At 33.2% G+C, this 17,861-nt stretch overlaps 1 protein-coding gene across 9 annotated transcripts in view; it reads left to right on the forward strand.

Annotated features, from left to right (window-relative positions):
* The window catches only part of LOC114337166 (cell adhesion molecule Dscam2), a 477,141-nt gene that overhangs the window by 353,852 nt on the left and 105,428 nt on the right, over window positions 1-17,861 (forward strand). For 7 of the 9 annotated variants that reach the window (XM_050660803.1, XM_050660808.1, XM_050660809.1 and 4 more), the window contains exon 6: window positions 10,057-10,344. The exons of 1 other annotated variant lie outside the window; for it this stretch is intronic. In XM_050660803.1, the coding sequence (XP_050516760.1) occupies window positions 10,057-10,344 (288 nt within the window). Of the gene's footprint in view, window positions 1-10,056; window positions 10,345-12,161; window positions 12,450-17,861 lie in introns of all 9 variants that reach the window. One more of the 9 variants, XM_050660810.1, reaches the window with a different exon arrangement.

Consider the following 17,861-nt stretch of genomic DNA (forward strand, 5'->3'; position numbering starts at 1 on the left):
CCTTTTTAATGATCTATAATTTAATTTAACTATTAGATGCTTTTTATTCCGGTCAAACATCCTTATACTTGCAGTTCCCTATAGTTTCATCAAGTCAAATAGCATGTTTATTATTATTTTTTATTATTTATCATTTATTTATATTTTATTAATTCAGTTCAGAAAACCTTACATACGTTTTTGATGCTGCTAGATACTTTTTGGTTCTTTTTTTTTCTACTACCTCCCTATAGCTAGGTTAGATTTGGTTCAACATGAGTAGGTGCTTAACCGTCCTTCCTCTGGACCTAAGAGGTCTATTCAGACTCATCTCTAGGCTAAAGTTGTTCTTTCAGCTCAGTCTTTTTAAAAAAAGTCTGTTTGGTAACATTCCTATCCAACCCTGGGCAGTTGTGTAGAAAGTGTTCCTCCGTCTCGTCTTGAGCCTGACAAAATCTGCAATCAGCACTGTCTAGCAGTCCGAATATAATTTCTGGTGTTTGTGGTTCCAATGTCATTTGTTGTTCCTCTCCATAAATCCATAAATCCAAACCATCCAATTCTTGACTTGTTCATTTTATTAGCTGATATAACTTCCATATAACCTCATTTCCACGAAGGATCCTGTGTAGTGAACTCTGGATCAAATCTTGTGTTTTGAGAACGTAGAAAGATTATTATATTATTATTATTTTTTTAACCAAGTTACTAATTTTATCACTAAACAAACATGAAAACTCATTTATTTTCCATAAGCTAAATTGGGATAGATCCCAGGACTTACTTGTATAACAATTAGTTAGAAAACTTTATCATCGAAGTGAAAAACTTCTGTTGTAATTGATATAAATATTTAATTAAAAAATTACTTAAAAGTATTGTAACAACTTATAATTAAAATGAAACGAGCGGTTCGTTTATACGAAATTTATGTATACAAGTTTATATTACGGAATTATATCTACAACTAACTGAAATAATACCGCACTTCGCTTAAATACATAATAACGTTATTCTGGAGAATTCCGGACTTCGCCACCTCTAGTTATTGTTTCACCTTCCGTCTACCGCACGTCTCTCCCCACCGCATCCATGCATATCAGCGTCTCGCCAGAAAATTATCGGCTTACTTTGAGATGGAACCGTTGGAGCTGTTACTTGCGGTCGGTAAATAATTATTTTGTTGCAGTATTAAATTAAAAGACTTAAAGTCGATACAAATGGATACAATGGACTCAAAGATAAGTATGTCCTTGAAATGGCAATTACCTAAGTTTGTTACCTCTTTAAAATCAATTGTAAACTCATTGGTGGACCACCTTGTTGGAAGACATCCTCGATTACGATAAGCGTCGTGTCTAGGTCTCCATTCTAAAATTTTCTTGGTCCATCGTCCACCTCTGACTCTGGTAACATGTCCCGTTTCAGCGTTGAAATTATTTTAATTGCGTCCGTAATACCATTTTTTCTCCTAACTATTAGTTGGTTTGAAACTCTGGCTATGATAGTCTGGGGAGATTATCGGAGAACAGGCCATTTTTGGGAAAAGTTATTTACCAGCAATTTTATTGCTGGAATCGAATCTTATGATTGTATATATTAATAATATAGGTATGCAAAGTCTGCAGATAGTGTGCTACTTTTTTTATAAACAAAGTGGCGCCGGAAAATCGTGTTTTTTTCAATTTCTGCTCTATAACTCCAAAGATTTTAACTTTACACCAAAAACACCCAAATAAAAATTCACCGTAATTAAATTCTGCATATAGTCGTGTTTTCTCGATTTACTTCGACGAAAATTTTCCCCGAAAAATGCCGGTTTTTCCAACAAAATCTTTAATTTTCAACTAAAATTTTAGATTAGTAATTGTTTATCAATAATTAAATAATTTGGTAGCATAAAAGCTCTTTTCGCATAGATTATAATTCCAGAAGCCGATGGAAATTGAATGAACAGTTTAGCAACAATTGAATTGTTAATTAAAAATTTACGGTCGCTATAATAACCACAATAATTATAATACATAAGAATAACTATGATTTTTTTATAAAAAGACACTGTACCTATCTAATGTACTTTACAGAATTGAAATTGGACTATTTTATCGGCCTCAGGGATCTTTCAAAATTATAAACAATGTTTTGGTTTATAAACAAATAGAATATCTCGGGAAATATTAAATTAAATTATATCACGAAAACGGTATTGGAAAAAAAGCGGCAGGACACTTCTTTTAAAAGAAAAAATGTTAATTGTGATGAGTGGTTCCTGAGATACAACCGGTCAAAGTTGACCGGCATTTACGGTCAATAGGTAAAGATATAAACAATAGGATCATAATTTTCGAACCATCACCTTTTTATTTTTATCCTCTTTCTTAACGCCAATTTTCATATCATTTAAAATAATGATAACATATATTATTATAATAAAAACTATCGTCATTACGAGTGAAAATTTCCAAAAATAGCAAAATTCCAATGAAAAATCAGGTTGGAGAAAATGTAATCTCAAAGTTCAAAATCGGTATACGTTAAAAAAATGCATTTTCTCGGCTTCCCATGGAGCAATTTTCTTCATTCTTTTTTGTTCCCAAGTAACTCGAGTAGAGCCATCTAACTAATGCATTAGTAAATGTCAAAGTTGCTTTTGTTTTGTTATAAAAAATTAATTTTATTTATTATAACAAAATTTTTAATTTGTTTAAATAAAGATTGTCTAAAAAATTATACTGCTTTCAAATGAGAATATTTGTGTTTTTAACGTTAAAAGGTACACTTGTAGTAAGTTTATCTAAAAAAGTCTACAACTGGAAAAAATATGTAGTTTGCTTTTCTTATAAATAAATAAATCTATTATAACAAAACAAAGGCAAGTTTAACATTTAATAATGCATTAGTTAGATGGCTCTACTCGAGTTACTTGGGAACAAAAAAAGAATGAAGAAAATTGCTCCATGGGAAGCCGAGAAAATGCATTTTATTTAACGTATACCGATTTTGAACTTTGAGATTACATTTTCTCCAACCTGATTTTTGATTGGAATTTTGCTATTTTTGTCAATTTTCACTCGTAATGTCGATAGTATTTATTATAATAATATATGTTATGATTATTTTAAAGATATGAAAATTGGTGTGAAGAAAGAGGATAAAAATAAAAAGGTGATCGTTCGAAAATTATGATCCTATTGTTTATATCGTTGCCGTAAATGCCGGTCAACTTTAACCGGTTTTATCTCAGGAAGCACTCATCACAATTAAACGTTTTTTCTTTTAAAAGAAGCGTCCTGCCGCTTTTTTTCCGATACCGTTTTCATGATTTAATTTAATTTAATATTTCCCTAGATATTCTATTTGTTTATAAGCCAAAAAATTGTTTATAGTTTTAAAATATTCCTGAGGCCGCTTAATTAGTCCAATTTCAATTCTGCAAAGTACATTAGATAGGTACAACGTTTTTTTATACAAAAATCATAGTTATTCTTATGTACCATAATTATTGTGGTTATGATAGCGACCGTAAATTTTTAATTAACAATTCAATTGTTGCTGAACTGTTCATTTAATTTCCATCGGCTTCTGGAGTTATAATCTATACGAAAAGGGCTTTTATACTACCAAGTTATTTAATTATTGATAAACAATTACTTATTTAAAATTTTAGTTGAAAATTAAAGATTTTGTTGGAAAATCCCGCATTTTCCGGGGAAAATTTTCGTCGAAGTAAATCGGGAACAACACGTCTCTATGCAAAATTAAATTACGGTAAATTTTTATTTGGGTGTTTTTGGTGTAAAGTTAAAATATTTGGAGTTATAGAGCAAAAATTTAAAAAAACACGATTTTCGGGCTCCATTTTGTTTATAAAAAAGTAGCACACTGTCTGCGGACTTTGCATACCTATATAATATATACAATCATAAGATTAGATTGCAGCAATAAAATTGCTGGTAAATAACTTTTCCTTGTATTTTGCTAATTAGCCCAGAGTATAAGCGATATATTCAACTATGTTTCTGTTCCACATGTTAGAACTGGGAGTAGGTACAAATTGATCAAAGACCTTACTTCTTAAGCTAGGAATATCTGATGTAAAGATTTCACTCAGTTTTTCGTAGCTGCCCATTTTATTCCTATTTTCCTCTTTAATTCTGTTATTTGATTGTCTCTTCCTAATTTAATCTCGTGGCCCAGATACTTATAGGTATACACACTTGTTCAGTTTGCGTGCCATAAGTTGAAATGTTTCTGTTACCATGTTCATTTAATTGTGGGTTTTATTCTCTTAAGTACCAACATTTCAAACAGTTTTACTACTAGACCGGGACGCATCTGTAAAAATATTAGTACATTTGGACGTTGAGAGGTGACTCAAATTTTTTTGCAGAAATTGCTTGAAAATAACTCAAATAATATTTGAGTTATCCTCCCTCTCAAAAAGGTCCGGAACATTGTTTAAATAATCAAAATGTCAAAAAATGGAGGAAAAAATCGATTTTTTTCTTCGTTTTTTGATTACAGCTTTAAACGTATTCATTTCCGAGAAAAGTTGTACTAACATAAAAGTTGCGTAAATAAATTTCCTACAATATAGAATTGGTTAAAAATTTAAAAAATAGTCACCCTTGTTGCAAAATAGCAATAATTGCGAAAAAACCATACAGAAACAAGTATTCGCATTTTGCGTTTTTCAACCATTTATGCTACACTTAGGACCTTCATATTTCACCCAGAAAAACTTTATGATACAGTAAAACAATACTGTAAATTTCATTAAGATAGTTTCAATATATATTGCAAAATTAATTTTGCAATCCAGCTTTCGCAAAAAAAATCATTTTTTCAAAATGTTACAGAACTGAAAATAAAGCAGATACCAAGTTGAAATTTTTTTTGCGTATAGAAGTGTACCTTTCATTTGCAATTTGCAAAATTAAAATCGATTAACTACCATGGCGTCAGGAAGTTTTTTAAATAAACATTAATTATTGGTGCTACGCGCAGGATAGCGGATATTTTGCTCTGATTGGACATTCCAATGACCTTTGATAATGATTGATACATTTTAATTTTTATTACATTTCGATATAAATAAATAAATTTGTTTATTGCAAAATAAAAACACATACTCTATCCTTTGAAATAACACTTTTTTTAGCAAAAACTTTCTTTGTTCATATATTTTAACTTAGAGAATAAAAGTTTATTATTTTTAAACATATGCAATTGTTTAAAAAATATTTCACAAACAATAATAAAATTAGTTTGATTTTTGTGGAATTAAAATATTAAAATACAACAAAATATATAGTAAGAAAATAATATATTAGGTAAAGATTAGAAGAAATTTTGGTGGAAATCAACTTGTGTGAATCGAACACCGCTGTCCTGTGCGTAGCACCAATAATTAATGTTTATTTAAAAAATTTCCTGACGCCGTGGTAATTAATCGATTTAAATTTTGCAAATTGCAAATGTAAGGTACAGTACACTTCTATAAGCAAAAAAAATTAAATTGCCGTCTGCTTTATTTTCAGTCCTGCAACATTTAAAAAAAATGAATTTTTTTGCGAAAGCTGGATTGCAAAATTTATTGTGCAAAATCTATTAAACCGATCTTTATGAAATTTACAGTGTTGTTTTACTATATCATAAAGTTTTTTTTGGTAAAATATGAAGGTCCTAAGTGTAGCATAAATGGTTGAAAAACGTAAAATGCGAATACTTGTTTTTGTATGGTTTTTTTCGCAATTATTGCTATTTTACAACAAGGGTGATTATTTTTTCAACTTTTAACTAATTCTATATTGTAGGAAATTTAATTACGCAACTTTTATGTCAGTACATCTTTTCTGGGAAATGAATACTTTTAAAGTTATAATCAAAAAACGAAGAAAAAAATCGAATTTTACGTTCATTTTTTGACATTTTAATTATTTAAACAATGTTCCGGACCTTTTTGAGAGGGAGGATAACTCAAATATTATTATTTGAGTTATTTTCAAGCAATTTCTGCAAAAAAATTTGAGTCATCTCTCAACGTCCATCTCAAAACAGATGGGCCCTGGACTATTAGTACAACTTTTCTCAGAAATAAATAGTTTTAAAGTTATAATAAAAAAACCAATAAAAAATCGAATTTTTCCTTCATTTTTTGACATTTTGATTATTTAAACAATGTTCCGGACCATTTTGAGTGGGAGGATAACTCAAATATTATTATTTGAGTTATTTTCAAGCAATTTCTGCAAAAAAATTGGCGGTGACGTTGAGTCACCTCCCAACGTCCATCTCAAAACAGATGGGCCCTGGACTATACCGTTAATATTGTATTTGCTCGGTTGTTAAAGGCAGAAACAAGAAAACATTTTGTTAAATTCAGTCTTCATCACATAATTCATAATGTATTATCACAGAAATCTACATTCTTGTTAACGTAAACTCATCACATAGTTGTCTCTAGTGGTTCCGAGGATTACTCCATTCTATTTCGAAGACAATCCAGTACACTCCGGCCAATACGTCCAAGTCTCATGTTCTGTAACCGAGGGAGACTTACCCATCAAGATAGATTGGGAGTTGAACAACGATATGGTGCACAATATTCCAGAAATATCAATAACTCCTGTAGGAAAACGCACTTCCTCTTTGGAAATTGAGGCAGTGACGTACAAACACTCAGGAAATTACACCTGCATCGCTACGAACTCAGCAGGAATTGCCACGTTTCGTACAGAACTACATGTTAACGGTTATTACAATTTTTGAAGCGAAGCTTTTATACTGGCGTTGTATTTTGTGACTAATTTGAGGCGAGGCAGTGAAGCACTACACCTACCAATTTTCCGCAGTAAGATGAATCGCTATGTAACTTTTTGCATTAGATTCGGAAGTGTCAGGAAAGTTTGTGAACTAAATTCATGGTGGTAAAAAGAAAATTGCATTTTGTGCATAAAGATAATGGATTTCAAAAGTGCATAGAAAATGAATTATTTGTAAGTCTGAAAAAATCGACAGGAATAAGTTCAATTTTGTTACTCGGGGGGTTTTCGAGGTCGCTGAACACTTATATGATAACGACGATGGTTTTCGAGCTACCTGGTGCTCAGGGTGGACCTCGTCTGCTGGAGTTTCATGTGAATTTAATTCGAAATTAGTCGAAAGTCATTTCTGAGTGGTTTTCGAGATTGTTGGACACGAATATGATAACGACCGTGGTCCTCGAGTTATCTGGTGCCCAGTGTGGACCTCGTCTCCTTATGTTATTTTCATTAGAAATCAATAAAAAATCTTTGGGGTCACTGAATACGAATATTACAACGGCGATAGTCTTCAAAGTATCTACGAGCACCTTGCCTTCAGTTAAACCAAGGTATATTCAAAAGAAAATCCAATCTTATCTTATAATTCATTAAACAACATTTTTGGATTTCCATAATTATTATTCAAAATAGTTTTTAAATTGATGAAAACGATTAATTAAATAGAATAACAACAAATTAAAAAAACGCAAAGCATAATCGACGGTTGAAAGGTAAAAGGTTGTAACCCACAAATCATACTTTTTTCAGGAAATAGAAAAAACGTTCCATTTAAGTAATTTTATGAGGTATTAACCTAATAATTTGTTTCATTAATTTATAGATCAATTATTGATCTACACATTAGTGAAAAAAAAAATTAGGTTAATTCCTCATAAATTAACTTAAATGGAACGTTTTTTCTACTTCCTGAAAAAAGTTGATTTGTGGGTTACAACCTTTTACCTTTCAACCGTCGATTATGTAATATTAATAAAAAAATGTGGAAGTTTATAACTAACATTTATTTTATTTTTAATTACATGCAGAAACTCTTTGGGGTATAGTTTTTACAAAGTTCTGGCAACATTTATGTGTAAATGAATCTCATATTTCTTGCAAGTTTTGCTTCAATTCGTTGATGAACCTGGCAGGATATTTCCACAATGTTTTTTTTATTTCGCGCTACAAAGTTTCTATCGGGAACAAGTCGGCACTGTTAGAAAGTAATTCCAGAAGTGGTATACCATAGTCTTCAATCCAGTTTAAAGTCTTTTTAAAGACAAAAGACAAAATATTCCACTAACTTTAACTTGTTTGAGACTTTGTTTCATAATCGGTAACAGATTTTCCAAAAGCTTCAAATATGAATCCCCCAATTGAAATTCCCCAACTCACTATGTGTGCTCACTATCCTTGAAAAGAAAAACATAAAAGTCAGAAATATAGAAACATAATCAAAGAGCTCAATAGATTCAACAAAACAAGAATAAGAACCACACACTGGCTCACGGAAAAAATCAAAATCAATGTCGGCATTAGACAAGGGGACAGCCAAAATGAATCAGGGATACAAAATGGACAACCGAACCATGAGAATACTTTGCTACGCAGATGATGCAATTTTAATAGCCGAAAACGAAGATGACTTACAAAGCTTACTACAAAAATTTTAAATAACCGCCGAAAAGTATAACCTGACACTATCAACAGAAAAAACCTAATCGATGGTAATATCCAAGAACCCAATCACATGTAAATTAGTAGTGGCCGACCATATAATCGAACAGGTAATGGATTGTAGATAATTGGGTGTGGAAATATCTAGCTACAGGTATCTGTGGCACGAAACAAAACAGCAGGCAACGAAAGCAGCAGGAATATCTGGTTTCCTGAGTGATATAATCTGGCGGAATAAATATATGAGCACCGAAAGCAAAGTCCGCATGTTAGACCCGTACTGACATACACAGCTAAGACAAGGGCAGAGACAACAAAGACCAAACAAATAGTGAGAACAACAGAGATGAAAACCTTAAGATCCATAAGAGGTATCACACTCAGAGATAGAATACGAAACGAAGATACATTGAGAGAGCTAGGCGTTCAAGACGTGGTGAGATGGACAAGAGCACGACCACGCATGTGGAGAGACCACGTAGATCGGATGGAGCCTAAGCGTATGGCGAAATGGGCGAAAACATAGAAGCCCAACACCAAGCGACCCATAGGAAGACCTAAAAAACGATGGTACGATCGCTGGAGCTCCGGATCGCAGTAGAGATTGTAACAGAAGAAACAAGACATAGTCCTATTAAAAGAAGAAGAAGAAGAAGATTTAAAATCCCATCGACAAAATTCAACTTTTACACACCTTTAGACGATATGTCGTCCAAGACCTTTATTACACACAGGAAATTTGATTTTTCTCTTGAGACAGTCGGGTTGGAAAGCTTCATTTTTTCTGTATATAATGCGACTTCTACTCTCTCAAACACACTTCAAATCTGGACCAATCCCTCCATTGTATTGCATATCATCTTGAATAATAGGTCCAACGTCAATGCTATTGTGATGATTTTAACTTTTAATGGTTTTTTTTTGTAATGTTAACAGTGGAGCCTTAATCTGAGATAAAATGAAATAATTTAATTTTTAAGTAGCAAATTCTAATTTGTGGGCCTAATTTGTGACGTTGATTTAGAAACTTGTCTTCCAACAACGTTGGAATAAATATAAACATACATAAATAATTACAATTTGCTTATAAATAAAAAATAAAATAGACCAACAGATCTTTACAGCGTCTCGGTCCACCCTGGGAACCAGGTAGCTCGAGAACCATCGTCACTATCATATTCGTGTTCAGCGGCCTCAAGAACCTATGAGTCGTAGTGACTGTTAACTGATTTAGAATGAAATTAACATGAAACTTCAGTAGACGACGTCCACTCTGGGTACCAGGTAGCTCAAGGAGCGTCATCGTTATCATATTTGTGTTCAACGACCTCGAAAACTCCCCGAGTAACGAAATTGAACTCATTACTGTCGATATTTTCCGAGTTGCAAAGTTTTTATTTTCTATGCACTTTGGGAATTAATTTTCCTTGTGCACAAAATGCAATTTTCATGTTACACCATGAATGTTGTTCACAAACCTTCCTGACACCTTGCCGCATCGAATCCAAAGCGATTCATGTTGTTGCGGAAAACTGTTAGGTTTAGTACTTTTTAGCTCTTCATTGCCTCGCCTATTTGTAAACTCCTCTTCCAGTTCCACCCCAAATTCTCCCTTTCGAGTTTGGAACCACAGCAGTACACACAGGGCAGTTAATTCAAGTCTCTTGTACTGTAACTGAAGGGGATTTGCCAGTGACAATTGAGTGGGAGTTGAATTCGGAACCTTTGGCAAATTTTCCCGATATCACTACAACTGCAGTTGGCAAAAGGATCTCTATTCTGGCGATAGATTCTGTAGCCTATCACCATGCAGGAAATTATACGTGTTCGGCCAAAAATCATGCAGGAACCGCCAAACGTTCATCGGAGTTACTTGTAAATGGTTATTACATGACCGTTTTATTAGCTTTTCATGCTTTAAGCAACTTTTAATGCTTTCTAATTATTTGAAGACTTTTGCTGTGGCTTGTGGCTTTAAAATATTTTCCTAAACGCTTACAACTACTTTCTAAGATCGGTTTACAAAAGTTTGAAGACTCTAGGGCAGATTATAAGCCACTTATTCAAGAATCTATCGAATCAATTTTGTTTATACCAAGTTCTCAAAAAACGTCAGATTATAAGCCACTTGTTGAAGAATCTATCAAATCAATTTAGTTTATACCAAGTTTTCAAAAAAAGTAATTTTGTCATTATTGGAATAAGTACAAATTAAATATTTATATCTCAATAAATACAAGATATCCTAATACTTAATACTTCAAAAGTAGATAAACTATGAAGACCATATGGAAAAAAACGGATAGGTAGGCCAAACACTAAGGGCATGTTGCCTTCAGATATTTATCTTCTCGCCGGCAAAAAGACGTGAATGCAGAGCAGTACGATATAACTGGAGGAACAAGATATCTTTCTTTTATATCAGAATAATTCAGACTTACACAAACTGTGTGTTTTTTCACTATTTAAACTCTTTAGTTACTGCATTTGTTACTTAATGTCGTGTGCCATACTGGCGTAGAACTCAGAGAATGAAATAAAAATGGGGTGTAGGATTATGTGTACCTTTAGCCAGACTAAATAATAATCGAAGAACAATATAAATCGTCTTAATCGGTGTTTGAAAAGTGCCTATCAGCTGGTCAAAAGTTTTAAGGGCTAGAAAATTCTAATGCCACAACAAATACTTTCTTTTTTTTGTAGTTCCTCCTCAGATCACCCCTTTCGACTTTGGTAACACTCCAATACACTCAGGACAGTTTGTTCAAGTGACCTGTACTGCATTTGAAGGAGATATGCCTATTAAGATAGACTGGCTGTTGAACAATCTACCTATAAGCGATTTTTCTGATGTGACTGTGTCGGCAGTTGGTAAAAGAACTTCGTTCTTAGCCATAGATTCTGTCTCTTACACCCACGCGGGAAATTACACATGCCGAGCTGCGAACAAAGCTGGTGAAACTACAGTTACATCAGAACTACAAGTGAATGGTTATTGAATTGATATAGTATTTCTTTTGAATGAATTATCACTGAGTTGGATAGAAAATGTTTTCAAGTAGAGTCACTATGATAACCTTTTTCCATAATCCTTTAATCAAATCCTTATATATACCAAAAATTATGATACTTCAAAAGTCGATTAACTCTGAAGACCATATGGTAAGAAAAACGGGTAGAAGTTACATGGACAGAAAAAAAATAAGGGCACGTTGCCCTCGAGTATTTATTTTCTCGTCGACAAAAGTGACGGGAATTCAGTGCGGTACCCTATAACCATGCTGGTCTGGGGGATTGAAACGAGTGTCAAAAGAAACCCTGTAAAGAACAATATATCTTTCTTTTGTATCATATTTAAATTAATCAAAAGGAATAATTCAAACTTACCACAAACTATGGTTTTTTTCACTACTAAAACTCTTTAGTTATTGCATTAGTTACTTAATGTTGTGTGCCATATTGAGGAAGATCTTAAAGAGAGAGAAGAGAAAGAGAGAGAGAGAGGGAGAGAGAGAGAGAGTCATGCACTTTTTACCATAATTACACACAGACACTTTTAATTATAGGGGAGATGGAAATGAGACATATTGTAGGCAAAAAACTATCTACAGACTAGAAAGAAGGTTGCATAAGTTGACGCAGACCAAAAGTTTTAAGGGTTAGAAAATTCTAATGCCACAATCTTCTTTTTTTTTGTAGTTCCCCCACAGATTACTCCTTTTGACTTCGGTAACACTCCAATACATTCAGGCCAGTTTGTTCAAGTGATGTGTACTATATTTGAAGGAGACATGCCTATTAAGATAGACTGGTTACTGAACAATCTACCTATAAGCGATTTTTCGGATGTATCTGTGTCGGCAGCTGGTAAAAGAACGTCATTGTTAGCCATAGATTCTGTCTCTTATACCCATGCGGGAAACTACACATGTCGAGCTGCGAACAAGGCTGGGGAAACCACAGTGACATCAGAGCTACAAGTGAATGGTTATTGTTTTAAATCAATACTTCTTTTGAGTTGGACAGATAATGTTTGCAATGAATTCATGTGGTTACCTTTTTCCTCGGTCCTTTAATCAAGTCCTTATATCAAAAATTATATTGAGTTGAGCACAATTGTCTATAATTTTTTAATACACAATGCCGAACAAAAACGACATATACTCGAATATTTTGTAATTCTGTCACTATAAAATTACAATCGTTTTTTATAAACATCTTCAAAACTTAGGCGTAAAACTCTTAGCGTCTCTTCCTTATGAATAAACTAAAATCCAATCATTTCTTTATATTGGGACATGTCGCCAATAAAATTAAAGCGTTTGTTCGTTTAATACTCGCTGAGAGCGAAATTGAATCAAATTTTCGGCTAAAAGATATTTTCTCTAGAAGAAAAGACAAAATAACGGCATTTTTGGCAAATGATTTTGTAACTTGTATTCTTAGTTTTATATATTCAGTATTTCTGGCTTAGCTCTAGTAGCTATCATCTTATATTTTTTCTTCTCTTCCGATTCTTCCCCCGCTGCCTATACGTTAATGGCATCCTTGTACATAGTAAAAACTAACCAAGGAACCGGCCCACGTTGGGCACCATTCATGTGTATCTCTCATCACGACGGTCAGTATTTGAGGCACACAAAATTAATAAGGCCACGTTGCGTAGAAATGGAAGATATGTGGGGTGGTTATTACGATCATTCTTACTATGTACACTTCGCGTCATATAAAACTGGTACACTTTTTTTTTTTCCAATGTAAACCTGTGTTCAGACTGACAACTATTGTTCGTGAATCACTTCGTTGTTGCCATCAGAGATAACGGAATTGCACTAAATCTAAATACAAAAAAATAACGTATAAAATGTAGATTTCGAATTGTAATACATATATTTAAATTACACCCTTGTTCACTGTAAAAGTAATTCATTTTGTATTAATTTCAAATTTAATTGTTAATTTTTCTAGTGTGTTTTATTTATTCTACACAACTTAATGCAGATTTGTCTAACAATTTACGAAAAACCAATCACACCTCTCGATTTGACATTAAACATAATAATTTAAAGTCATGTCAAGATTTATTATCTATCATTATTTTTGAATTGAAATATTTTTATAAATTATAATAAAACACGAATCAATGTATGGATACTTAATTGAGATGATGGAAAATTACAATTGTTTTTGTTTTTAGTATATTAAAAAATGCGGTCTGTCGCACAGCCCCGCTTTTACCTAGTTTGATATAATATTTTCGTTGAACTGCCAACGTTGCCCTAGAAATTAGAATGACACTTGTGACAAGATCAACTTACACAACTTGAAAAACACAATTTTCGGTTATAAGAGTTGTACCAGTTTTTTTTGACGCGAAGTGTACAAGGGTGCCGTTAATGTGTAGGCTGCGGGGGAAGAATCGAAAGCGAAGAAAAATTGTAAGATGATAGCTACTAGAGCTAAAAAAAAATAACCGAATAAATAAAACAAAAAAGGCAAGTTAGAAACAATTTGCCAAAAGGGCGCCACTTTGTCTTTTCTTTAGAAAACTAACTTTTAGCCGGGAATTTGACTCAATCTCGCTCTTAGTGAGTATTAAACAAACACTTTAATCTTGTGGGCGACAGCTCCCAATACAAACAAATTATTGGATTTTTGTTTATTCATATCGACGACACACTAAGTGTTTTACGCCGAGGTTTTTAAGATGCTTATAAAAAACTTTCGTTTGAATTTCTAAAACGCAAAACTTTTATGACTTGTAGCAACTATGCAAATCCTTATGATATACAGGGTTGTATAAAAGTTATTGCTTTCTGAACCAAATCGAATTAAAAAAAGTTTTTTGGGTCGTTGTTACAAGATATGTTTTTAAAACACAGTTTTTTGCGTTAAATTGTTAAATTTCCATATGGATTGAATGCAGTTGTCCAGTAGAGTTGACGTTTTACATTACAGTTCCTCCCCAAATCACTCCCTTCGATTTCGGCAGTGATCCCATAAACTCCGGAGACATGGTCACCGTTTTTTGCACCGTAAACAAAGGTGACGTTCCTATAGGGATAAAGTGGATATTCAACGGAAAACCTATAGATAACTTACAAGGCGTTTCAGTAACCAGATCGAGTAAACGTATCACCCAACTCTCCATAGAATCGGTGCAGGAAATCCATACTGGGACGTACGTCTGCGCGGCAAAAAATCAGGCAGGGGTAGCCAAACATTCTGCCTCATTGCACGTTAACGGTACCTAAGAGGTGTACTAGCTGTAGATTATTGTCTTTGTCCTTTTAGATGTTAAGTTTTATGTCTTAGTCGTGACAAGACATCTCGTAACGCGACAGTTCGTTACTCCGCAAATGGTAACGGACAGTTCGTAACGCCGCCAATTCGTAACGTCGTCGATTCGTAACGGCGACACTTCGTAACATCGACAGTTCGTAACTATACTATTCGTAACGGTATAATTCATACGAAAAGTATGCAAAATACATTCATTGTATACATTAAGTAATGCTAGCTGAAAAAAGCAAAATTTTGGTGTTACGAATTATACCGTTACGAATAGTTATAGTTACGAACTGTCGGCGTGACGAATTGACGGTGTTACGGATTGTCCATTACAATTTGTGCCGTTACGGACTGTCTCGTTACGAGATGTCATGGAACCGTCTTAGCTGTGCAAATTTTTCTTCTGTGTTGGTCTTGTGAGTATGATTTCTTTTAATCTAGATCGACACTAGTTTCATTTTTCGTATAAAAGAAAATTACTCATTTTTCACTCAAATCTCAGTTAATAATATAAATCATAAAATGGGGTTGTATTAGACCGTACATTAGACTTATCTTTCAAAATAATCTCTGAAAAGTGAAAATTTTCCAATTATTTTGATAAATAAGTGTTTTGTATACTAAGGGGCCCACTTTTGTTTTTCATATATTACTAAACATTTTTTTACTTAATTTAATTACTTGGTATATTTTTGACCTCATTAATGGTTCAAGAAACTCTTAATTTTATGTTTTATTTTCCAGTTTTTTTATTTAGTATTTTGAAAATGCCTTTGAAAAACTGTTCATTTTTATTTAATATTCTTCACCAGATTATTGACAATAGATCACATAGAGATATGATTTCAGAACAACATTGGGAACAATATTGTGAGAAAATTGTTTCTTATAAATGACCCCCTTCCCTAACGAAAGCACTGAGCTGAAGAAGTAGTTCCAAAATTACAGTATAAAGAAATCGTTGCACTATAGATTCATTTACCAAACTTTTTAACATATTTTTCTCAAATCAAGCGAGACACCGACTGTATCTGGTATGTGGTTTTGAACTCTTTGTATCAAATCTTGTCTTCTATAGTCCCTTTTATTTCACGCTCTTCATTTGACTTCTCTTGCAGTTAACCCATGTATTCATGCTAAAGTACTTAGAAGGTTTGTTTAATTGAAATCCTTCTTGTTAAAGTACTTACAACTTGGCTTGTTCAACTGAAATCCATATATTGGTAATTATAGTCCGGCCGCTATAACTTTTCCCATGCGGTACGATTCATTTTCAATCAAATTAAGTCAAAACATAAATTGAAACGAACGTCGATGTGTATATACATTTTGTATACTATATACTACACACATCGGCTTACGTTTCACGTTCTGTTTTGACTTAATTTGATTGAAAATGAATCGTACCGCATGGGAAAAGTTATAGCGGACGGACTATATAAGACTTGTTCTATTAAAACCCATCTTTGGCCCAGAAGAAATATTTTGGAAAACATATCTGCAAATGGCACATATTTATAGACTTAAACTTCAGGCACTTAAAGACTTCTTGTGTTTATTGATCAAAGAGCTTTGTTAAGGAATTTTGTACTTCTTGGTCCAACTTAAAACGCCTTACCTTTTAACGCCTTTTTCAGTGGCCCAAAGCTGTAAAATCACAAAGCAGCAAATCTGGATTATAGGGTGGATGCTCTAATATCCTCTATTTCTTCCGCTGTAGATTTTCAGTGACAATAAATTGTATTTCTATTCTTCTTTCTCTTTATAAGCAATTCTGCTTGTTCATTGGAGGATCTATTCTTTTTTATGATCCATTCTTTTTTCGATTTACTGTCCTTCGTATGTATACTATACGTTACATTTCCTTTTAATGTCTTCTCTCCTCTTTCGATCTCTCAGTGTATTTCCTGTAATTCTTCTCAGTACTCTCATCTCTGCCGTTTCCAGTAGTCTTTGTGTTGTGGCTGGGTCGGGTCTTAAAAAATCTTAAAACAATAATTTTGTCTTAAATGCCGCATTAAAAATGTTTAGTAATGTCTGTATAACAAAACGTAGGAAAAATTTTTAAATACCAAATCAACTTGACTGTATAATGGTACAAAATAGTAATTTTCTTTTTTCACACTTTTTGAACGCATAGCAAAATTCTCTCATTGTCATCACTCACTTTTTTGTTTCTTCTTCTTCAGTTGCGCCTCGAATCACGCCATTTCATTTCGAAGACAATCCCCTCCACTCGGGGGAGTACGCGCAAATCAATTGCTTGGTAGCCGTGGGGGACTTACCCCTCACCATAGATTGGAGACTCAACGGAGAAACTTTAGATAACTATCCAGAAATAACTATTTCCAAAGGAGGTAAACGAAGTTCTATGGTTACTATAGAGTCAGTGTCCTATTCCAACGCTGGTAACTATAGCTGCCACGCTAGAAATGCGGCGGGGGAGAATATTTTCGCAACAGAGCTTTTGGTCAACGGTTAGAACAACCAATAACTTATTTTGTATTATCATAATTCCCACTAAACCTTGTAAAATACAAACCAGTTTGTTGTACATTTGCCAAACCTTTGAAATTGCTACGAAAACTAACAAGATACTAGATGGTTGAATAATTTTAGTCCTAATTATAGTTATCACCGTAAATATTTCCCTGTGCATTATTACTAAAATACCTATACATGTATGTACATGTACATTTCACTATATGGCTTTCTTTGGAGGTCAATAAATAGCGTCAAAAATGGTCACTAAGATATCCAAAACGTCGGTGACTGCAATTTTTATTAAAATTTATAAATTATTTTACATACTCTTCCTCCTGACAGGCCTTTATTAAAGGTTGAAATCAGAAATACTTCCTTTAGTATATGAAGCTGAAACACAAACTTTTTGTCCAATATACTAGTGGTGCATAATGTAAATCAAATCCGAATAAATCTTGTATAATGATATTTGTGCTTCACTTCATTATCATCAGTGATATCACAATTCGTTATGAGCCAAAACCTTCTTCAGAACAATCTTCCATTCACTCCTGTCTCTGGTAACTTCTCTCCATGCTCTAAGTTCCAACAGATTTTGAATCATCTTCTAGGTTGTCTTGATAC

The sequence above is a fragment of the Diabrotica virgifera genome, chromosome 9 (genome assembly GCF_917563875.1).
Source record: "Diabrotica virgifera virgifera chromosome 9, PGI_DIABVI_V3a".
Lineage (NCBI taxonomy): Eukaryota > Metazoa > Arthropoda > Insecta > Coleoptera > Chrysomelidae > Diabrotica > Diabrotica virgifera.